This window comes from Marmota monax, unplaced genomic scaffold, assembly GCF_021218885.2.
Source record: "Marmota monax isolate L192 unplaced genomic scaffold, Marmota_monax_Labrador192_F-V1.1 WCK01_AAM20220418_F8-fsc00039, whole genome shotgun sequence".
In the NCBI taxonomy this organism is placed as follows: domain Eukaryota; kingdom Metazoa; phylum Chordata; class Mammalia; order Rodentia; family Sciuridae; genus Marmota; species Marmota monax.
The window spans coordinates 5431643-5456937 of record NW_026693602.1 but is presented as its reverse complement, the minus strand read 5'-3'; the positions used below and the strand labels follow the sequence as shown (position 1 = coordinate 5456937).

General features: G+C 36.0%; 1 protein-coding gene across 6 annotated transcripts in view; it reads right to left on the bottom strand.

The window, feature by feature from the left end:
- Positions 1-25295, bottom strand: part of Elf2 (E74 like ETS transcription factor 2) — a 99524-nt gene that overhangs the window by 31819 nt on the left and 42410 nt on the right. For 4 of the 6 annotated variants that reach the window (XM_046459534.2, XM_046459535.2, XM_046459531.2 and 1 more), the window contains exon 4: positions 22811-22976. In XM_046459534.2, coding sequence (XP_046315490.1) covers positions 22811-22976 — 166 coding nt within the window. Of the gene's footprint in view, positions 1-15962; positions 16066-22810; positions 22977-25295 lie in introns of those variants that run through there. The other 2 variants (XM_046459540.2, XM_058584059.1) reach the window with 1 other exon arrangement.

The following is a 25295-nucleotide window of genomic DNA, read 5'->3' as shown; positions in this document are numbered from 1 at the left end:
CAACATCTTTGTATGTGGTGCTGAGGATCGAACCCGGGCCACACACATGCCAGGTGAGTGCACTACCGCTTGAGCCACATCCCCAGCCTTGGCACATTTTTAAATATCTTTATTTTATTTATTTATTTTTATGTGGTGCTGAGGATCAAACCCAGTGCCTCACACATGATAGGCAAGCGTTCTATCACTGAGACAAAACCCTAACCACTCAGACCCCCTTCCCCCCACCCCCTCAGCCCCTTTTTAAATTTAGAGACAGGTCTCACTGATTTGCTTGGGGCCTGGCTAAGTTGTTAAAGCTAGCTTTGAACTTGTATTCTCCTGCCTCAGCCTCCAGAGTGGCTGGAATTACAGAAGCATACCACCATGCCAAGCCCAGGTTTTAATATGCAATGCTTTCATTGTTATGTAGCTATTAAGTATTTTATAATTTTCATTTCCTCTTTGACCTATTAACTGAGCTTTAGTTCCCAAAATCATAAAGTATTATGATTGTCTTTTCATTGTTTTCTAATTTTATTGTACCATCAAGACAATATATTCTGAACATTGTTGAAATTTCCCTGTAGCATAGCATATGGTTAAAAACTGGCCTTTGGATAAATTTTAAAATATCTGAGGTCTTACTTCTATAGTTTAGGTACAATATTCTATGTTACTTCAATTTATGAAGTTTGCCAGTCCTGTGGCTCAATTCTTTGATGCCATTTTAAATTCTGTGTCTAATTGACTTTTCAATTTTGAAATGTGTTCAAGTCCTACTATTTTGTAATTATGTCTGCTTCTCCTGGCAATTCTGAAATGGTGTTGTAAAGTCATGCTGTTAAATACATGTATGTTTATGATAATTATGCTTTCTGACTATTCTTTTTTCCCAGTTTGAAAACACTCTTTGACCTGATTAAAGATATCCACCCTAAATTCTATCTTATTTCTCTAGCTCCTTTGATTAGAATTTTTCTAAATGTTTTTCCATTTTTTAAATTTAGTTTTATCTGTTATGTGTTATCTATTTCTACTTATTTGATTTACTTTTATGGCTCTGTTATAAATATCACAGATTCATTCTAAGAAATCCTTGAAGGTTTTAATACAATTTCTGGCATGCTTTGGACTTATTTCAACTATCTCGATTTATAAATTCTATTTCCATCATTTTTTTCCTCTCCTTTGTTGCCTTGTGAAGTTGGGTCAAGTTTAATTCCCTAACCTAGTAGTTCCCTAACCTCTCAACCTGGTATTTTGAAGGTATGCCCCTTGCTACAGTCTGAGTGTTTAAAATACATCTTTCTCTTTTCACGTGTCACCTCCAGATGTTGTTTCACACAGCTCCTTTGCTATTCACATTACCTTAAGGGCCATCACAATCTGGTTCCACTGTACCTGTCCAGCTCACCTCTCAACCCTGCCTCTCCTACAAAGGACTGCTGGTTAAATTGCACTGCTCATCAGTCTCTAAATACAAAACTCCTGGCATTCTGTTCTGGTCCATGATGCTTTTCTCATTCACTCAACAAATAAATACTTTAATGAAAACCTACTGGGTTCCTGACTGAGAATTCCAGTCAACAAAGCAGATATGGTCTCTAACTTTATGGACCACAGTGTGTAAATATCAAGCACATAAATACAAATATAAATATCATGGTAAAACTTCATGAATTAATGAATTCAGATAAGGCAACTGGTATAGTTGCCCTTCTTTATCAGTGGGTTCTACATCCTCAGTTCAACCAACCACCAATTGAAAATATTGAGGAGGAGCACTTGTACTGAACAGAGACAAACTTTTTGCTTCCTTATTATTCCCTAAGCAACAGATAACCTGGGGCTGGGGTTGTGGCTCAGCAATAGAGCATTTGTCTAGCACGCATGAGGCACTGAGTTTGACCCTTAGCACCACATAAAAATAAAATAAAGTTTATTATGTTCACCTATAACTAAAATAAACATTAAAAAAAGATAACCTATTTATAGAGCACTTACGTTGTATTAGGTATTATAAGTAATCCAGAGATAATTTAAAGTACACAGTAGGATGTGCATAGATTATATGTAAATATTATGTCATTTTATATAAGGGGCTTCAGGATCTAAGAACTGGTATGGGGGGGTGGAGGGTAGCTACTAAAACCAAACCACTACAGATAATAAGGGACAACTGTAATTGGCTCCCATTTTCTACACCATCTTCAAACAGCAGTCACATAAGGACATAACTACCACCAGGTGGCACCAAACCACAGTCAGACTTGGACAGACCTGAGAGAACTTAGTCTGAATCCTGAAACCTACTACCCCCATTCCACCCCCAATACACAGAGGAGACCTCCTTCTCTGCGCAGAATGACTCAGGTCATTTCATTAAATTCACAATAATGCCAGTTTTTATAAGAACTGAACTTTTTGAAGTGTATTTACTACTATATGTGGGTATCTAATATATTACAAGTTGTGGCAGGTGCTAACCAAAAAAACAAAAAAATGGGGCTATGATAAAAGTGATAGTTATCAGTTAAGGCCTGCCCCCAACCCCATTCAGAAGCTGACATTCAAACTAAGGATAACCAGGAGTTAGAAACTAAAAAATGAAATTTTTTCTGGAATGAAAATGGTATACGGGAAAGTCCAATGGAAGTTAAAAGTCTGGATTCATGGGTAGAGACAGCAGTAGAGGGAGGGAGGGACAGGATATAATTCATTAGTGTACAATGCTTGGGCCTGGGCTCTGAAGTCCTACTAGGCGCCTGAGTTTAAACCCCTGCTTCTACACCTGAAATAGCTGTTTAGCCTTGGAAACATTATCTGGCCTTAAGTTGTAGAGAGTGTGAAATGTGTTAATATGTACAGCCTTCAGGACTATTCCTGGCAATACAAAAAAAAAAAAAAAAAAAACCTTACATGTTAGGATATTGGTGGGGTTTTTTTTGTTTGTTTGTTTTGTTTTTTTGTTTTTGCTTTTGTTTCTGTTTTCTATTGCTGTTTCTAGTTAAATGAGAGAGGCCAAATTTTTCAGGTTCTTGATGACTGTGTTAAAAACTCCTGAATTTGTGCAATAAGAACAGGCTAAAGAATCATTATTCCACTTACAAATAAACTGGCATGATTTGGTAATGGCCTAAGAGAGGGAGGGGAAAATAAAACCAGAAAAGTCTTTGCTTCCCAAATGCATTTTATCAACCTCCCAAGCTTAGCTCAAATATGAAATTTCCATTAGAACAACTAACAGCTCTCTCCTTTCTCACTCTTACAACACTGATTTTATTAAACATTATGTAGAATTGTTTCCTTAGATATTTTCCGCACAAGAGAGCAAGCTCCTTTACAGCAGGGGCCCTATCTAATTTCTTTTCTAGTCCACACAAAACACAGTGCTATGCACATCATAAGCAGCCTCAAGTAGCCCCACTAATAGATCCAGGGCAGCTACTCAGAGTCTTTTCCTTCCTTCGACAAACACAAGAATTCAGCCTTTCTTTTCCTTCCAGCTATTCTGTGTTTTGGAATTGTTTTCCCGCAGACTAGCTGCAGAACTAACTAGAGTCTCTCATTAGCCTCCCCATTTCTTATGATCTCCAAAAACAAGTATATAGGAATTCTTTTTGTTAAAGCACCTGCTACTAATTACTAGAGAAACAGAAGACAACAAAATTGAACATAGGGTTATATGATATTACAATGGCATCTCCCTTTGTGAGACAGAAAGCTGAACGCACTGGCTCCTGCCTTTGCTTTTATTTCCAAGAAGATAGCTCACCAAAAATTCTGCCTTTTTTCATGGAGGCCTCTCTTCCCAGAACACTCAGGCCTGCAGATAAAGCCTAGGCAAAATCATTTGTGTTTCTTGCCTCTGTAGATGACTAGCACTCTTAAGAGTGTCACATAATGTTAGCAATGAATCAAAAGCAAATGTGACGCTGCCAACCTTGTTTTCCAAACCAGATGGCTGACACTTAGTGTTGTAAATCTAAATAGATACTAACTGTAGACCAAAGTCTATAAAGATAAAAAGAAAAAGCATAGTTTATTCAAGAAAGCAAATGTCTCAAAAAGAAATTACTACCTTTTAATTTTTCATCTCAAACTAGATCCTTGGTTTCTTCTTCAAAAGATTTTTTTTAATTCCAAGTAATTATTGTAAATCTTGACTTTATTTTCTGACAATTTGCATTTTATTTTATTTATTTATTTTTTTTAAACCCAATGAAATGTTCTTTTTTTTTTTTTAAGGAGAGAGAGAGAGAATTTTTAATATTTATTTTTTAGTTCTCGGCGGACACAACATCTTTGTTTGTATGTGGTGCTGAGGATCGAACCCGGGCCACACGCATGCCAGGCGAGCGCGCTATCGCTTGAGCCACATCTCCAGCCCAGACAATTTGCATTTTAAAAATGTAATATGGAGGGCTGGGGATGTGGCTCAAGCGGTAGCGCGCTCGCCTGGCATGCGTGCGGCCCGGGTTCGATCCTCAGCACCACATACAAACAAAGATGTTGTATCTGCAGAAAACTAAAAAAAATAAATATTAAAATTCTAAAAAAAAAAAAATGTAATATAGAAAGAAAATAAGAATTCAGATCTTCCTAAAAGTTTTCTCAAACATAATGCACAGTATCTTTTTGCTATCTAAAGAATTAAATCTTTTCTTTTTGATGTAAAACATTCTAGAGTGATCTCTTGCAAACTCATCTAGTAACAAGAAAATCTCTCTAAAATGCTAACAAATAATCCTATTTTGTTTAAATATATTCCTTTTTTGGGGAGAAGGGGGTAACTGAGGAATGAAGGCACTGGACCACTGAGCCACATCCCGAGCCCTATTTTTTTTTAGAGACAAGATCTCACTGAGCTGCTTAGTGCCTCCTTGTGGCTGGCTTTGAACTCGTGATCCTCCTGCCTCAGCCTCCTGAGCACTGGGATTTCAGGCTGTTTGAATATATTCTTATTTTTATTTGAATCTATTCTTAAATAAGTCCTGAAAAATAACTACATATTATCACCACCCAGTCTAAAATAAAACATATGAAAAGAATTTTAGTTAAAATTTTTTTTAATTAATTACTTTTTCGTCTTAAGTAGTCTATGTATTTTAGCTGATTTACAAAGTAAAAAGAAGCAAAAAATTCCATTACAACCAAACACAACCTAAAACCTGGAGAATACAGAAGTTCTTTTATAATTTTTTAAAAAGTTCTATTTTACATAGAACATAATATTTGATAGTCTATCTTAATAGTATATAATGGAAGGAAAAGGATATTCTATCTTAATAGTATATAATGGAAGGAAAAGGAGATATATATATGAGTGGTGGGTCAGTGATAGGGGTTGAACCCAAGATCTCATGTGTGCTAGGCAAGTGTACTTCTACTAGGCTACATTCCCAGCCCTGACTATATACTGTCTTCTCTTACTACACTCAATGAGTAAGGGGGACAGGGATTAGACATGTAAATTATAAAAAAGTCAAAGTTAGTCCTACTTCACCTCCTAATCCCACTTCCACTTCATAAGTATCATTGCAAACAGGTTAAGTTCTTAGTGCTGTACCCTGGTTTTTCCATGAATGGGGTGGGAGGATCACTCTAAGTTGGTGGGGGTCTTTTTGTGTTTGTTTGTTTTTGTGTGTGTATGTGTTTTAGTACAGGGAATTAAACCCAGGGGCACTTTACCACTGAGTATATCCTCAGTCCCTTTTATATTTACTTTGAGACAAGGTCTCCTTAAATTGCTGAGACTGGCCTTGAACTTGCAATCCTCCTGCCTCAGCCTCCCAAGTCAATGGAATTACAGTTGTGCACCACCACATCCAGCCCACTCCAATTTTTGATGGTATTATTTCCTTGTGTTAAAAAATTTGAGCTGGGCAAGGTAGCATACGCCTGTAATTCCAGCGGATTGGGAGGCTGAGACAGGAGGATTGTGAGTTCAAAGCCAGACTCAGCAAAAGCAAGGCTCTAAGCAACTCAGTGAGACCCTATCTCTAAATAAAATACAAAACAGGGCTCAGTGGTCAAGTGCCCCTGACTTCAATCCCCAGTACCCACCCCCCAAAAAAATTATAAAATTATAAGATTTGAAAAAGAAGTCCTAAATTTCATTTGAAAGAATAAAAGGTCCAGAATAGCCAAAGCAATTTTAAGCCAAAAGAAGCGATGCTGGAGGCATCACACCTGACTTCAAATTGCACTACAGAGCTATAGTGACAAAAAAATGCATAGTTTGGCATAAAAACAAACTTATAAACCAATAGCACAGAATAAAAGACACAGATAAAAATTCACACACACATCTACAATCGTCTTGGTATCCTTGACAAAGATGACAAAACATACACTGGGGGAAAGACAGCCTTTTAGACAAATGGTGTTGGGACAACTGGTTATCCACATGCAGGTTGTTATCTCTCACCCTGCACAAAAGTCAACTCAAAATGGATCAAAGACCTCAGAATTAGATAAGAAACTATGCAATTACTAAAAGAAATTAAGATCAACACTCCAGCTTTTAGCACAGGCAATGACTTTCTCAATAGAAGTCCTAACGTTCTGGATAGTGCCAAGAGTTAATAAATGGGACAGTATCAAATTAATAAAGCTTCTGCCCAGCACAGCAAACAATTAGGAATGTGAAGAGAGAGCCCACAGATGGGAGAAAATCTCTGCTAGCTACTCTTCTGAAAGAGAATTAATATCCAATATCTATAAAGAACTTAAAAATTTACATCAAAAAATCAAATAACTCAATTAACAAATGGGCAAATGAATTACACAGATGCTTATCAGAAGAAGAAATACAAATGGCCAACAAATACATTTAAAAAAGTTCAACAATGTTAGCAATTAGGGAAATGCAAATCAAAACTATACTGAGATTTCATCTCACACCAGTTAGAATGGTAGTCATCAAAAATGCAAATAATAAATGCTGGAGGGAATATAGAGAAAAAGGAACAGTTTAACACTATAGTGGGACTGTAAATTAGTATAACCACTATGAAAATCAGTATGGAGGCCCCTCTAAAGATATACATGGAACCACCATATAACCCACCTATGCCATTCCTTGGTATTTATTCTGAAAAATTAAAGTCATCCTACCACAGTGAGACATGCATACCTAGCAGCACAATTTACAATCTACAACTATGGAACCAGCCTAGGTGTCCATCAGTGGATATATGGATAAAGAAAATGTGGTATATATACACAACAGAGTTTTACTTATCTATAAAGTAAAATGAAATTATGGCACTTGCAGGAAAATTGATGGAACTAGAAACCATTATGTTAAGCAAAATAAGTAAACTCAGAAGGTCAAGGATCCTATTTTCTCTCTTATGTAGAAGTTAGAGAAGAAAAAGAAAGGTGGAAATGGATCTCTTAAAAATCAAAGGGAGATCAGTAGTGGAAAGGGACCAAGGGGTGAGAAATGGGAAAACAGGGGGGGAAAGCTGGGGAGTGATACTGGCTAATTTCTATTGTTATAGTGTGTGCATGTAGAAATATGTGACAACAAATCCCACCATTATGTTCAACTATAATACACCAATAGAAAATTGTGGAGAAAAATTGTAAGATTTAGGAATGCTTAAATTCCATTTGACTTGCTCCTCCGCCCCTAAACTCAAAGGCTGTCAGCTATGTCCTCCTGATAAAATTTAAATGTGACTACCAGAGAAGCAATAATGTTAAGTCTGTAAATATCTCAACTTTACCTAATAGATATTATATGGAAAGGGACAGTGGAGAAGTTATTCTAGCAGTGGACGCATGAGTTTAACCATATTGCTTAATTCCAAATATTAACTCCAAAGAAAATTTTCAGGAGTTATGTAATCTGATTTATGAAAAAGCAATTTTAAATAGTATGATGAACTTACAAATTTTTTCTTCACTAGATTCTAAGTATAAATACAGAGACTCTTTCTTGTCTACCACTATAGCCTCATGCCTAAAATAGTACCTGACACACAGTAGGTATTCAATGAACATTTATCAATGAATTAATTGAAAGTAGTAATGTATTTTATCCTCTCATATACCTGAAAGAACTTTACTGTCTTTTTACCCCTCAATAATAAGCTTTAGGGCTGGGGTTGTGGCTCAGTGGTTGAGCACTTACTTCACATGTGTGAGGCACTGGGTTCAATTCTCAGAACCGCATATAAATAAATGAATAAAACAAAGTCCATCAACAACTAAAAAAAAGTATTTAAAAAAAAAAAAAAGCTTTAGTGGCTATCAGAATACAGCAAGTACCTGCAGCGGTAACTGGGTTTTCACAGTGTCAGAAGCTCTTTTGGTGATGCCATTCCCAATAGCCTAGGGTAATAATTTCCAAAGACAGTTCCTTAAGCCAATAGCATCAAGTATCATCTGGGGACTTGTTAGAAATGCAGATTTTCAAGTCCCACTACAGACCCTCTGAATCGGAAATCCTGGTCAAGCCGGGGGACAGTGCCATGAACTTATAGTCCCAGCTACTAGGAAGGCTGATGAAATGGCTTGAACCCAAAGTTCAAGACCAGCCTGGGCAACACACTCAGACCTCATCTCAAAATAAATAAATGAATGAATGAATGAACAAATGAAAGAATGAATGAATAACAGCTATTATGGACCAGCAATCTTTACACAAGTCCTTCAAATAAGTCTAATGTGAGCTCAAGTTAGAAAACCACTGGCCACAGAAATTTATGCTATGAAGATAAATGAAATTTCAAACCAACAAAGAAGTCACAAAATATTGAATGGACCTTTAAAGAAATACTAAATATTCAAATGGTCAAAGAAATTATATGAAGTCTATCAATTAAAAGACATAGAAAACTACCATTACATATAAAAAGCTTTTTTACCCCCTTAAAAACCAGCAGGTATCATAAAACTGTACTTAGTATGTGATACATTTAATATAGATGTCAGATCCCTACTATGGATTATTAGAAAAAGGAGAACAGAAGCAGGGCAGAACACAGCAAGAAAGAATGATGAAAAAGTAGATGACAATTAAAATAACAAATGGATGAGATCAGAAAACAAGCTTTCAGCTTCTAATGAAATTTAGCACTTTAATTTCAACAGTTTCTTTCTTTGTTTTTTTTTTTTTTTTGTCCCCTCTGTACCAAGTATTGAACCACAACCCCAGCCCTTTTTTAATTTTGAGACAAGGTCTCACTAAGTTGCTTAGGGCCTCATTAAGTTGCTGAGGCTGGCCTCAAACTTGCAATACTCCTGCTGCTGCCTTCCCAAGTTGCTAGGATGACAGGCAGACACCATTATATTCAGCTAGTACTTAAATTTTAAATAAAAGTACAAACCACAGTAGTTTGAACATACCTACAACCTTATGATCAATAAAAACCACAGATATTTTCACACTATATTACATTTGTTAGAGATATCTCAAAATAGTTATGGTCATCCTACCTGAAACTACAGCAGCATATAAGATCTGCCATTGGGCCGCTGTACTTAAGGGAATAAGCAGCACATTCACTGATATCACAATTTAAAATAGTTTGATAATTGTCCATTATTTGACTCCCTTATACTGCTAGGTACTTTTACTTTATATTTTAAAATGTTATTCTGAAAGAAGGTTCATAGGCTTTGCCCTATGGCCAAAGAGGCTCATGATACAAAAAGACTGAAAAAAACCTCAAATATTAACAGGTAAAAGATTAAGAATCTGAAGAAGCCTTTTGGCAGAAAGATGTTCATACTCACCCCACCTCCTGCTGTCCCCTCTGAACCCATTTGGGTTTAAAAAGTTCCATTAAAATCAAAAAACAAGGGGCCAGGGTTGTAGCTCAGTGGCAGAGCGCTTACCTGGCATGCATGAGGCACTGGGCTCAATCCCCAGCACCATATACAAACAAACACATAAAATAAAGGTATTGTGTCCATCGACAACTTAAAAAAATGTTTTTTTAAAAATCAAAAAACAGCATTAAAAGTAATAATAATCAATAGTTGAAAATCATAATTAAAAGTGACAGAGACATCTTACCATTCAATTGGGAATTTTTCACATTATAGAGGAATTAAATAAAAGCATCTCTCAGCAGATAAACAGAATTCTCCTAAGTTCCTTAATCTCATCAGAAACATTTAGGTAATCTAAATTCAAATTTGAATTTTAGAAAGGTAATATGACACACCTACCAAATATAACACTACAGGCAGACATAAGACTCCCATAATTAAACTGATCAATCATGAAAGGATCAAGAAACTCTTCCTAGAGATATCTGACCACAGATTTTGAAAAACTAACCAGATAAAAGTGGGAGGGGCTATATTTTTAGTAAATATAGTCATCCTACTTGAAACTAAGTCTTAGAAAGTTTTGGAAGTTAGTGAATCACACACAAAGAAGTGATAAGAGCTGAAAAAGGAAAGGTGAATATAATATGGTAGTGTATCAAAGTCTTATGTCTTTCTCTGATCTGAGTGTGTATATGTGTGTGTGTGTGTGCGTGCGCACAGCACATGTGTGCACACACGCACACACACACTGGAAATTAAACTGAGGGTCTCACACATGCTAAGCACACATTCTACATGCCCAGCAACAGCATACCTTTCTAAGGCATTTCATTTTTTCCAGTTATGTCTTAATAATTAATAAAAGGGCTTTATGAAGGAAAATGATAATTGTTTTCAAAAGCTTATGCTAGCAGCAGCATGAAGAATGGATGAAGTTTTTCTAATGTCAACACCATGCTAAACATATTTTTTATTAATTTTCACAACAGTGAAAGATAATGATACTTCCCATTTTGGAGATAAAAAAATTCATACTAAGAAAAACTAAGTGATTTCCTCAAGGTGACATAAATATTAAAAGTAGAAAGTGGGGCTGGGATTGTGGCTCAGCAGTAGAGTGCTCACCTAGCACGGGTGGGACCCAGGTTCGATCCTCAGCACCACATAAAAATAAAGGCACTGTGTTATGTCCATCTACACCTAAAAAATAAATATTAAAAAAAAAGTAGAAAGGGGACATGATTCTGTTTTAGTATCTGGTAGGAAAACAAATTCATAACACTATTAATACTTGTTTTATGGAGGCCTACTGAAAAGTAAAGAATAAAGAATCTTTCAGCAGTACTTTAGAACAGAAAGAACCTGTCCTGGGAATCAGAAGACCAGGGTTTCTGGACTAGTTCCACTGCTAACTAGCTCTGGCACCTTTTAAGAACTGGACTAGATTACCCCTGAAATTCGCTCCTGTTTCTATATTTTTAAAATCTTTGTAAAAATGACATAAATTGACTAAAAAAGGATTCCCAAAATAGCAAGACAAGTTGAGAATGGCAGACAGAAGGCAACAAACCACCCAGCTCTGAGAACAGGCTAAGCTTTATCAAACAGGTAAACGTCTGCCGGTAGAAAATAAGATCAAAGAACTGAGAAACTGGCTGCTTAAGGAAGATGCCAGAAGACACAAATGAGTGGGATGGAAACGTTCATACTGAAACTTAAGCTTTAACAACCATAGTAGGATAAGCATGCTTCCTGCCCACTTTCCAGGAACTGTTACAGTAGTGCTGATGGCAGTGGTGGGAAAAAGCACCATAGCACCTCTTCTTTACTTAATGGAAAAAACCTTCTGTCACAGGTATCGTGTTCTCTCTCTGAAAAAGCCCACATAGACCTTAAGGAGAGGATCATAAAGAAGCATCATCCCCACAGATAACCAACCAACTTTACTTTTTTCAAGATGTTTCAGCAACTTCGAAAAGGAAAGCAGGGGGCTCGGCTCCGTGGTAGAATGCTCACCTAGCACGCATGAGGCACACATGAGGGTTTGCTCTCCAGCACTGCGTAAATAAGTAAATAAATAAAGGGAAGCTAATGGCAGTAGTTTCTTGGTCCAAAACTTAATTCTGATCACTAATGTAAGATCATTTAGGGGGCTGGGGATGTGGCTCAAGTGGTAACGCACTCGCCTGGCATGCACGGGGCACTGGGTCCGATCCTCAGCACCACATAAAAATAAAAGATGTTCTGTCCACCGAAAACTAAAAAATAAATGTTGAAAAGTTCTCTCTCTCTCTCTTTAAAAAAAAAAAAAAAAGATCATTTAGGGTCTGGCCAATAATCCTAACACATAGTATTTAACTCTCTCTCATATACAAACTTATAAAATCTAAATCTGGGCAGGCAGTGGGGGATACACTACTAGGCAATGAGAAAAGCAGCATTAAGAAGTGACAAACTTAAAAAAGAAGTTAAACAGCTAAATATGTGCAGTTTATTATAAAGGAGAATCATCAGCCCTATTGTCTACTTATGCCTGCAGTACACTGGCACTAAGTAGTATTACTCTAAGGACAGAAAACTAATCTGTAAGACTTAGTCTTAAGAGATGTAATGTTCTCTAAAAAAGACATACCTTTTCTTTAAAAATCACAATTCACATTTGCATATGAAAACCTCTAAAAAGTCTTGCTGTAAATAAATCTATTTAATTCACCCCAAATTTTCTAATTTATTGAATCAATAATTCTAGTTGTTTGTTTGTTTGTTTTTTGTGGTGCTGAAGATTAAAACCAGGGCCTCTTGCTTGCTAGGCAAGTTCTCTACCACTGAGCTACATCCCCCCCACCGCCCCCCTTTTTTTTGGTACTGGAAATTGAATACAGGAGTGCTTAACTACTAAGCTACATCCCCACTCCTTTCTATTTTGAGACAGGATGTCGCTAAGTTGCCTAGAGCCTTGCTAAATTGCGATCCTTGTACCTTTGCCTTCCTAGTAGTTGGGAGTACAGGCATGTGCCACCATGCTTAGCCCAAAGATTCCATTTTTGTCTAACAGTTAATGAGATATGTAAATCATCTTGGAAAACATTGCTATCTTTGATATGAGCATGTACTAGCTATATCAACTCAAAGAAAATATTTAAAGTTTGAAGAATTTATAGTCAAAGCTAAGTAATGCCTGTGCCACTAGCATAACAGAAGAAAAAGCTACCCAATCTCAATACTAAAACTAAGACTCTTCAGGTATCAAAATAGGATGAAGCCACTGACCATCAGTAGAGCACGTTTTGAGGTCCCAATCCTTCCCCAAAACAACACAATAGTTGTGCCATATGTTCTTGCCTGATTCGTGTTGTAACCAGAGAAAGCTATCCAAAGATGAAATGTTTGTATATACCATGAAATACAGCTAACTTAAGATTAAATCTGGGTACCAAAAAAGCCAGATCTTCAATTTCATGAAACATCCTTCTAATTAAGAAAGTGACCTGATACCCATGTCATAAGCTAATTCATGCTGCCATAGTATGACGTTATTTATAAATAGGATCTCAAAATTGACACAGGTCATAAAAAGAAATATGGTTTATATATGTAACTTACACCTGAATTCTTTCTCATATCCCTACTGAGTGGCAGTCTAGTTCATGCTTTAAATCAACTCCCTCTCTATCTTGGAACAACTGCCTTGCTTCAGAGATTTGGATGTAAATCACTACCTATCTAAATCCTTATAAAAGTATAAACTGGTACCTAATATGCTACCCCCTTCCAAAACTTGTTGAACTGAAAGGTAACTTCTTTTTTAGCAATGTTAAAGCTCACTTATCTGGGATTTTCATAATTCTATTAATATCAAAACAGGATAGTAGGTATCTTAAGGAAAAAGTAAAGAGGAATATATTAGATCAGGTTACACAAAAGGAATTCAAACTAATACTCCTCCAATGTTTAATTAATTTTGGGAGTAGGTACATGGGCATTGAGTCTTTCACAGCTCTTTTCCTGTTTTAAATATTGTATATTGTATATTACTTTTTTTAAAAAAAGATTCCATCATAAAGCCCTTGTTGTCTTTTTTTAGGGGGGAGGGTACCCAGGTACTCAGGGGCACTTGACAACTGAGCCACATCTCCAGCCCTATTTTGTATTTTATTTAGAGACAGGGTCTCACTGAATTACTCAGCATCTTGCTTTTGCTGAGGCTGGCTTTGAACTCAAGATTCTTCTACCTCAGCCTCCCGAGCCGCTGGGATTACAAGTGTACCATCGTACCTGGCTTATAAAGCATTTTTATTTACATTTAATTGTACAGGCTCAAAGCACAGCTCTTTCATATGTAATTTTGCTCATGGTACCTACTATGACTCTTTATTTAATTTTCTTTTTAGACCACAGAATCCCATTGAAAAGTGACACTCAACCTGAATGAAACTCTATTTATTGAAGTAAATATGTCATATTGAAGTTCTTTTTACTCTTCTATCTCAGCTGGTAGTAGTGGCACACATCTGTAATCCCAGTGAGTCAGGAGGCTAAGGCAGAAGATCACAAGTATGAGTCCAGCCTGGGCAATTTAGCAAGACTGTCTCAAAATTAAAAGGGAAGGGAAACCTAGGGATGTGTAAGCTCAGTGGTAGAATACCACTGGGTTCAATCCCCAGTAGAGGGAAAAAAAAAAAAAATCTCTCTCTCCATAATCTAATACCTTATTGTTAGTTTGTATGCTTTTAAACAATGTAGTTAAATTATTTATTTTAAATATTCTCTCTTAGAAGACAATAAAGGGGAACTGGAGTTGTAGCTTAGTGGAAGAGCACTTGCCTAGCATGCATGAGGCACTGGGTTCAATTCTCAGTATCTCATATAGATAAATAAAAAAAAAAAAAATCAAAGTCCCTCGACAACTAAAAAAAATATATTAAAAAAAAAAAGACAATAGGGGCTGGAGTTGTGGTTCAGTGGTAGAGTGCTTGCCTCATGTGTAAGACACTGGGTTTAATTCTAAGCACCACATATAAATAAATTAATATAATAAATACATCAACATCTAAAAAATATTTTTTAAAAAGACAATAAAGAATTCAGAGAGCTTTCTCAGCACACATTAGGATTTCCATACAGCAACTCATACCCATTTTCAGAAGCCAGATGTTTTGATGTCTAATTCCAAGTAAATGAGAGTTTGGGAGAAAACTCATAATTCCATGATATCCTATTTCATTAATTCTAAGATGCACATTTTTTTAAAATTTTACCATGTCTGAAACCAGGATGTATCTTATAATTGATGGTCTCTTAGAATGTATAATTGGCAGTTTCTTTCTCTTTTAGTGATACAAAAATAACGTTTCTTACCATTGTTGGCATCTTAGACTAAATGAAATTCGGTTATTAAAATATTAAAAAACTTTTTCCAATATTGCTTTCTAACTGAAATCACAGTACAAGTATAATTCAAACAATTCTAGAATGAAAACTCAATACACTTACGGTTCACATTTTGCCATTTCATCTATGGCTAGGCTTGGGGTACATTGTAGCTCAGTGGTAGAGCACTTGCCCTGGCATATGTGAGGCACTGGGTTCAATCCTCTGCACCACTTTAATAAATAAATAAATAGATAGATAGATAAAATTTTAAAATAAAAGAAAATCTGTGGCTAAATCAAGAAAATAGGTACCTAGGGCTGGACCTGGGGCTCAGCAGTATTTCACTTGCCTAGTATGTGTGAGGCACTGGGTTAAATTCTCAGCACCGCACATAAATAAATAAAATAAAGGTTCATCAACCAAAAAAAAAAAAAAAAAGTTAAAAAAAAGAAAATAGATAACTGGAAGAAAACATTTTAAAAAATTTAGAAACTATCTAGATGAGAAGAGAAAATAACAAAAGCAAAAAGGAAAAAAGAAAGACTTGAAGATGTTTAGTCAATAGCAGCTTCCAAAGAAAGAGATGTATGAAGTTGCCCTACACCTTTATCTAGAAAAGAAGCAATTATTAGGAGCAAGGTGAGGGGTGACTCAAATAGCAAACCGTTCATGAAGGAAAACACTATTTTATTATATTTCCCTCCTTAAGGAGGTATTATTGTTGCCCTTTAAACAAAAAAGTACTATAGGTAGATGAAGAAATTTTAATTAAATGTTAAACTGTAAACATTCTGAAAAAATTAAAACCAACCTACCAGCATTGTCTTCCTTCTGGCTCAATCTGTTTCACCTTCAGGTAATCCTAGGGTAGGGGCTCCTTTTCAGATCCCCAGTTTTTCATGTCGATCTTCTACCTCCCTGTGGCAACAATATTTTCTAATTAAAAGCGTCCTTTTGTGCCACAGGGAGGATTTCTGATGGTATAACAAATATAAATGTTATCACTCACAGCTTATCATTAAGTCAAACTAGGATTCCTGAGATTCTTTAAGAAAGAAATTGGGCTTCTTAATATTCAATTGATAAATTTTTTTATTTTTTAAAACCACATTTTAAAAACCAAAACTTTCATTTGTTAAAAAAAATAAGCATTGATTTTTTTATTGAATTATGTTAAAATTCTTATTCATCTGTCTTTTCAACTAATCTTTAAATACAATTTTTCCTTGTTATTAAAAGAAGTTTTTTGTTATTGTTTTGTTTTATTTTTTGTTTTTAAGCTTTCTTGATCATTAACTATAAGAACAACTTAGGAGCACTTGCTTAGCATGTGTGAGACCCTGGGTTCAAACTCCAGCTGTGCAAAAAAAAAGTCCTAGGAGATAATAGAGTGGAAGAAGGGAACCATGGAGAGAAAAGAGGGGAGGAAGAGGGGAAAGGGCCATAATACAGACCACATCATATTGTTTTACTGTGTGCATGCACAAACATGTAATAATTAATATAATTATTATGTATAATTATAATGCACTAATAAAAAACGGGAGGAAAAAAAGCAAAGTCCTATCTCTATAGATCAGAAGAGAGAAGCAAGAAGTTAAGAACTACTTTGCTGCCAAGGTTTATTAGTAAAGAGAGTAAGTCTACTTGTATTATATAATACAGAGTAATTATGTTCAAAATATACGTTTACAAGAAGAATAGAAAGAAATGTTAAAAATATTAAAAATATGCAGTGATCAGCTGGGCATGGTGATCTATGGTCTGCTCTATAATCTCTACTACTCAGGAAGCTGAGGACAGGAGGATCACTTGAGGCCAGAATTAGGGTCAGTCTGGGCAAACAGCAAGACCTTATATCAACAACCAACCACACACACACACACACACAAAAAAAAAAAAAAAACCTCAAACACGACCGTACCAGATTAAAGTCATTTGGAAACAAAAAAGTCATCATCTCCTTATTGGTAAGATCATGGGCGATGATTTTCAGTTTGTAATACTCTCCAGTTTTTCCACTGAGCATATATTGCTTTTATGATAAGAAGAAAAATCAAACTTAGTATAACCAAGAATGATTAAAACCAACTACGATTATGAGACAAGAGCTCATCTAAATACAACATTATGAGACAAAAGCAACATTATGGCTTTGACATAATACATTAGATGGCTATATTGGTATAGCCATCTTTTGTTAAGACTTTTGTTAAGACTACCCTTTAACATTTTAAATAACTTAGGGCACTCGATATTTAGCATATTTACAAAAAGAAAATATGTTTAAGATTTTACAGGTCAGGCATGGTGGCACACGCCTGTAATCCCAGTAGCTCAGGCTGAGGAAGGAGGATTGCAAGCTCTGCAATTTAGAGAGACACTGTCTCAAAATAAAAATTAAAAAGGGCTGGAGATGTGGCTCAGTGGTTGAGCATCCCTGGGTTTAATCCCTAGTATCAAATTTGGGAGGGATTCAATTTTTCAGTATTGCCTAACTAGCTATTATATGTTCAATGTTCAACACTATATTCAAATAGAAAAAAAATATGACCTTCATTTTCATGGTGCTTATACACTCACAGGGAAAACAAAAGAGTATATGCAAGAAAAATATAAGTACCTAAATCCAGATGGATAACAATCAGAAAAGAGAATGTTTAATGTAGGCCTCAATAGTTGTGGAAAGTTTCACACAGCTGAGCAGATCAAGATGATACCAGAGCATGTTATGAATAAAGGAAACTAAAGCATAAATAAATAGCACAGTCCATGCCAGAGGCAGTAAGGAAAAGAGCCAGGAGGCTACAGTGTTTCTACAGATAAGAAGGCCAGATTATGATGAAGCATCTACTTCTGGATGTTTCCTTAAACCACTGAATTTGGCAAAGGAGTGGCCTTTGAAAATTGGTAAACAAAGCGCTTAAGGAAAATAAGTGTAGATGCCAGAGCACAATAACTTAAGGGATGAATGATAAGGAAAAAGTATAGAGGAAAGGCATAAAGTGTTTGTCTTTTTAAAACGTGGAAGTTAAGAGGAAAGGGGGAAAGACTACAGAGATGTAAACAAAGTTAAACAATGTTCTGTGTTTAAGGCACACAGAAAGGCAGGAATCAAGGCAAGGGAACTTTTACTCACAAGCATTGTGTTTCAAGTATTTATTTTATGGAATCCTCACAACCTCGAATTCCTATATTTTATGACAGAGAAACACTGAAAAGTTTAAAAGCTGCCAATTAAGTGACAAAGCAGAAATCTAAACCTGGAACTAACTAACCAGAATCAATAATATTCTTCCCTTTCCTACTGAAGAAAGTTACTTAAAAGGTGGGAGGATGGGTTGGGGGGGAACCAAACTCAGAAAGAGTTACCCAAGATTTTCTATATTTGATTACTCTTTGACTCTTCTTCCTGTTCTCCAAAATATAAGCATTCCCGTGGGCTGGGGATGTGGCTCAGTGGTAGAGTGCTTACCCAGCATGTATGAGGCCCTGGGTTCCATCCCTGGTACCTAAGGTGGGGGGAAGCATCCCTAAGATTATTAATTAATTCTCTGTCCTCTTGTTCTCTAGCACAGAGACAAATACAGAATCTAAGTATCTTCCCATAGGTAACTCTCTTCAGTACCTCTTCTCTTGGAGATCTCATTTATTTCCCACAGCTTCAAATGATAAGCCCAAATCAGTCTCTCCTGGACCTTACTTTGCTAAGTTTCAGTTGTATTAGTCAGCTTCCATTTGTCCCTCCTGGTCTACTATCCACATTTCTCTATCCCAGGAGATTGACTTCATGTACAAGGCTCATGTGGCTTCAGAAATGCTTTGGTTAATGGAGTGCTCTGGCCAGGGGTTACAGATAAGGAGGAGAATGAAAATCAGGGCACTTAATCCCAGGTTCCCTTTGTGTGGTACTGCCCTCCAACTAGCTGTGTCCTTTGATGAAGGTTTCAGAATCTCCCAAGTTGAGTTTTCTCCAGAGCTGCTACTTCTGATTCTAGTAGTCAGTTCCTCCATCCCCTGAACCCTTGAGCCAAAGGACAGAAACAGCTGCTCCTTCTAGCTATGGAGGAATGCTGTCTCTCTTCTGATCACCCTAAGCTTACCCATATGTTCTTAACTAGTCCTTTATTAAAATAGTCCATAAATTATATTAACTTGAACATGGCAACTCTTTTGTCATGGGACCCTGACTACACACTTTATATATCTTTAATTATCTAAATATTCCTTCTTATATGTTCTGTTTCAACTCACAATCAAAATGACTATTACCAAACTTACTTGCTTCCCAAACAGTTTTGTACTCCTCAAATCCCTACATAACATTGCTATCACTTCTGGTCAAAGAATAGAGAAATACTGTTGCTGACTATGGCTCCTCCTTTACCTGTTATGTCAAGTACTGTTAAATCTTCACAGTCATACTGTTTATATAAGCCTCTCCTGTTTCTATTACTACTACCTTGTTTTACTATTTCTCAACTCATCTGACAATAGCTACTTTTCCTACCTCATAGTTTCCCCTACCATTCAGCCTATAGCCACTCAGACACTAATTCCATAGTACTTTCTACTCCAAACCTTGCAAGTCTTTCTACTTCCTTATATGCTTAATTACTAACTCTTGAGATTCAATTAAACTTATATCTATATTTATGTAATTTTTAATAATGTGAACATGAAAACCTGCATTTTCAACTCTCTGTAGAGAATCCAAGAAACTCCTCTCCTCCCAACACTCATCACATTCATCTACAAACAGGCCCTGAACCAGTAGAGTCTACAGTCTCTGGCGAAGTTATTTCAGGGCTGTCAGAGTCAAGATCCCCCTTCATATTTCACAATCATTCCTCAAAGGCTCTGATGATTACTAATCTAAATCTGTCATGACAAATAATTTCTTAAAGGTTTAGATGAATATACCTATTTTTTAAATTTCAAATTATTTGTTTTTTCCTATAAAGTTTAAGAGATCATCAGTATTACACATAAGTGATTTGAGGGAAAAAATAAACTTTTAATCTATGAGAAGAAAAAAAAATGGTGATATAGCTCAGTGGTGAAATTTTGCCCAGCATGCACAAGGCCCTGGGTCAATCCTCAGCTCTGCCCCCACCAACCAAAAAAATAATAATAATAAGGTGGGGGTCAGGGGTGGCAGCAGCAAAAAAGCCCATAATTACCATTAACAAAATGTGAAACACTTTTATACACAAAATAATGAAGATGGTTAGATGCCAGTCATTATATAATTTTAGTACCCCTACCTGAATAACAATGAGAACACTGTTTATGGTATGAACATACATGTATGTGTATACAGGAATAAAAGAAAAACTTCAATGTGAACATGTAGTGAACTGTAACATCGGGTTTATAAATATAACTGTGAACACTTTGTATAACCTAAATTATAGTAGAAGGATTTCAGGAAGTGTTTCTTAGAGGTCAGATCTCAATTACCCCAATTCATCAAATAAGAACTGCCATCTTATAAATAATTCCTTTCCTTTTCTTCCCAGTTTCTTCTCTAAAACTTACACATATTTGGAATTTAAGTTATAAAACTTTTATTGTCATGAGAAATTAACTTGATCCCAATTCATTATCTAAATGGCCAACATACTCAGCCCTGTAAAAAACAACTAAAAAAGTATAAATGGCCAACATACATTAGAGTAAGTCATAACAACATTTACCCATCCATGTATGATCTGGATATCAGAAGAATGAAAATTTATTCAGATTTTAATTCATTTAAAAATGTGACTCTTTAATAGAAACAAAATTAAGCCCAGATTTGCTGATTTAAAAACCAATCTATGACTATTAATAATCTTCACAAAGTTACATTAAAATTCATGAGCCAGAATGGAATTAAATGTATAAGATGAACTTCTGAAGTACTTTCATCCTTTCTAGCATAAAAGAAAAATAAATCTAAAAAAAATTATGAAGTATTATTAAACAACTACTTCTTAAAAAAATCACAACTGTTCTCTGACCCAGATTTCCCATATCTTCCTTTTAAATATCATAATCACTCCCTCTACCCTATAAATGACATCATCACCCACATTTCAAGAAGACTAACAAAATTAAATCCCTTAAGTGGTTTACATTCACTTTCTATTAAAAAGCGTTTTTAACCTGAATTAATGTAAGTCAATTAAACATTTACAGTCAGCTTACAGTTAATAACATCTGGAGTCAAATACAGTGGAAAGTACTTGTGCCTCTCCAGTGGCTGGAATAATGTTTATATCTATAGTTACTTGGGAGGCTGAGGCAGGAGGATCACTTGAGCCCAGGAGTTCAAAGCTAGCTTGGACAGCACAGACTCCACTCTTTTTTGAGGAGGGGGGGCGACTAAACATTTGTCTGAAACGCTCGGAGATTTTTTTTTTAATGTGTAAATGGGGTACTGGAGTTTGAACTCAGGGGCACTCAACCACTGAGCCACATCCACAGCCCTATTTTGTATTTTATTTAAAGGTAGGGTCTCACTGAGTTGCTCAGCACTTTGCTTTTGCTAAGGCTGGCTTTGAACTGAGGCTGGGTTTGAGATTCTCCTGCCTCAGCCTCCCAAGCCACGGGGATTACAGGCATGCGCCACCATTCCCAGCTATGCTCTGGGATTTTAATATAAACATTTATCTACTTATGCCAATTTGGCACAGTAGTTCTCTCTCTCTCTCTCTCTAAGTTTCCAATTTGTTAACAAAATCAGTCTTTATTTTTTTTAATATATACTCCAAAATATCATTTTATATAATACTCTTTTAGCTGTACTACCTATCTTTTTTTTTCTGTAAATCGGGTCCCACTCAGGTATAGTCATGAAGGTTGTATGCAGAGTGTGGCTCCTTGTTTTGATAAAATGATCTGATTAGCACGTCACCGGCAGCAAGCTAGCAACAGTCATAATCAGTGCTCTGAAGAGCAAGGTAATTTAAGAGCAAGGTAACGTAGAGACCATTTTACCTCAAACTGTCAGCTCATAAAAAAATAAAACAAGAGGGAGAATAACTTTTAAGCAGGAAAAATTAGCAGTCCTAGGGATTGCTATTGGGCCTCACAGAGCAGAAAAACATCAAATACTTTTAATCATAATACGCATTAATCTCAAGTTATATATATAGTTATTTTACCACACAGATGGATACCAAGATTTGTAAGAAGACAAAAAGAGGAACCTGACAGACCATTACAAAGATACTTTTGACCTAACAGGAAAAAAATTCACACTGCTCCATCAGCATTGAGTCAAAGACTCTTAATCAGTTATAGAATGAGACTATCGTATTTATTTTTTTAATTAAAAAAGTTACTCTCATACACTAGTCTATTGACTTCTATAAGTAAATAACAACTAGTTCAGTATTTTCATTCCCAGAAAAAATAATAAAACAATTTTGCTTATGGAGCTGTAATTTTGTCTGCAAACTCTACAATGAGACTATTTTATCTCAAAGAATCACAATGTAGAACTCTATTATTTCTACATAAATTCCCCTAAACAGAGATGTTTCACTGGTTTCTAAGCTATACTAAGTAGTATTAAAAGAGGTTCTTCAATAAGATTCATTTGGCAATCAAAAGTAATCTTGAAGCTTACAAAATAAGAAAAGTATAAATAATGAACATTTTGTGAGATGTCTACCTGTTTCCACATTCTCGGTCTCAACTTCTTGTTCTTCTGCCACATCTTGCATCATATAAGTCTCATCATCATAAACCAGAACCTGGGCTGCATAGCCCTGCTCTAATCTGGCACTTGGCACTGGCTCCACAATCACTGCTGGGTATTCAGAAACCTTTTCACTTTCCTACAAGAGCAAATTTAAAAAACAATCAACTTTTTTATTCATAATTTCTGGATTCACTTACAAATCCTTGAGTTCATACAGTCCCACACAATGAGTTTGTGTATTATAAATATGAATGAAAAAAAAAAAAGAGATGGAAAGGCTAACTTTAATCTTTTCAAATCTCAAGAGACAAACATTTTAAATAACCCGAGCTTAAGGATTAAGATGATATATTAAAAATGTGCATATAATTTCACTTTCTCATGAAAGCCCACTAAAACTGCAGTATAAGACTTTTTATTTTTCGCCTAAACTCACAAAAAGAAGAGATAAGAGCAACAAAATCTTACAGGACTAAAAGCACATGGATGAGCACAAGAAGGTTTAGCCAACCCAGGAAAGCCGAATCACAGGCTGGTAACAAAATAAACTAGGACACCAACTGCTCCTGGAAATGGAGAGGCAGAAGGTTATAGGGAAACAGTAGGGGATAAAATAAGGAAGATTCCACAGAAGTTGATGGGAAAGCACTTTGGTCCCTAGACCCAGCCCTCTTCCGTCATGACTGCTAGGTGACCAGCTCTCCTTCATCTCAGTGAGTCAAAGACTGACTTTGTGGACAGGGAAAAACAACGAGAATCTTTGAGATACAAGAGGCACATTTGCAGGTATCAGACCACACCTAAACCAGTTTCCAATCCTCTTTTTACTCTCCTGTTTTTAATCATGAGCAGACAAACTTTACTAGACATTCAAGGAAAGCCTCTAGGGAGAGGGAAAAGATAGAGGATGGGAAGATAAAATTGAAGCACTCTCCAGGAGCAATTGATAAAAAGATAAAGTAAAGACAAGACAGCAATTATTAGAGGATCCAAGGAGGTCCAAAATCTGAGTAACTAGTATTACAGATAAAGGAAATGGATGAATGGTAGGGAGGAAGGAAGGACAGATAGATGAACAAAAAAAAAGGTTTAAGAAATCTAAGAAATAAATCAAGAAAAAATTCTAGAGATAAAGAATATGAGCTGCCCATTTGATAGAACTCACCAACAATCTAGGAGAAAAAAATTAAGAGAAGTAGGTACACTGAGGCATATTACTGTGACATATCATAATATTGAGGACAAAAAGAAGTTTCTATAGAATTCTAGAAAAAAAATACAGGTTACATACAAAGAAGCAGAACACAGACTTCTCAATAGTCATATCAGAAGGAAGATGATAATGAAGTGATTTCTTAAAAATTATGAAGGCAAATTACTTCCAATCTAGAATTCTTCACCCAAACTGTCTTATGAAAGACAAAAATATTTTCTTAGACACGACAGACCTCAAAATATCTACCTTCCTTCCATCCTTTCTCAAGATGCAACTGATGACTACATCCCATTAAAAGAGAGAATAAACTTTTTTTAAGGAAGATAATTTTGGGTACAGGATACAGGAGATCCAACATAAGACAGCAGGAATCTTCAGGAAGATTATAAAGAGAGATCCCAGGATGTCCGCTACGCAACCAGTCCATCTGGTAGTAATGTGACTCCTGAGACAGCATGATGAGTTGTCATTGTCAAAGTAACCATGGACATTCCTAAGTCCAGAATGCCCAAGTAAGCCTATCCCAGCGTTTTATCCATACCTGGCTTATTCCGATGTACTACTCACTCCACCTTGACTCCTATCTCAATCAGATGAGAATACTCATTTCACTCCCAAAATGTAGCCTGCTTTGATCTTCTCCAAAGTGTTGAAAGAAGACCACCCAGCTTAGAGAAAAAAAATAGAGAACCATATTCTTTTCTTTCTTTTTTTTTTTTTTTTTTTTTTTGGTGGTGCTGGGGATTGAGCCCAGGGCCTTGTGCATGGGAGACAAGCACTCTACCAATTGAGATACATCCCCAGCCTGAGAACCACATTCTCTTTGCTCTACCAGTTCATACTCTAGCACTGCTGGACACCAGACCAGGATGTGCCTTAGGCCCCCCAAGAACTAACTCATGATAATGCCACTGATTATCTGAGGAGCTCATGAAACTCAGGGAATTTGCTACTGGACTATTCCACCTGTCCCCTCCTAGAAAGCTTAAAATAATACTGCCCTTTCCTAAGTCAGCTGGGTGCATCTTTTTTTTCCCCCAAAATAAGTATTGTTTAGGAATATCTTCATGTATGATAACTATAAATAAAACTAAAACAATAATACATAAGTCAGGATAATGGCACCTCTGGGGGCAAAGATGGGATATAAGAGAGGGGAACACTCAGTTATTCTAAAGTGCTGGTAATTTCTATTAACTTGAATAATAGATAGTGGCTTTTTCCTTTTTTTTTCATTTA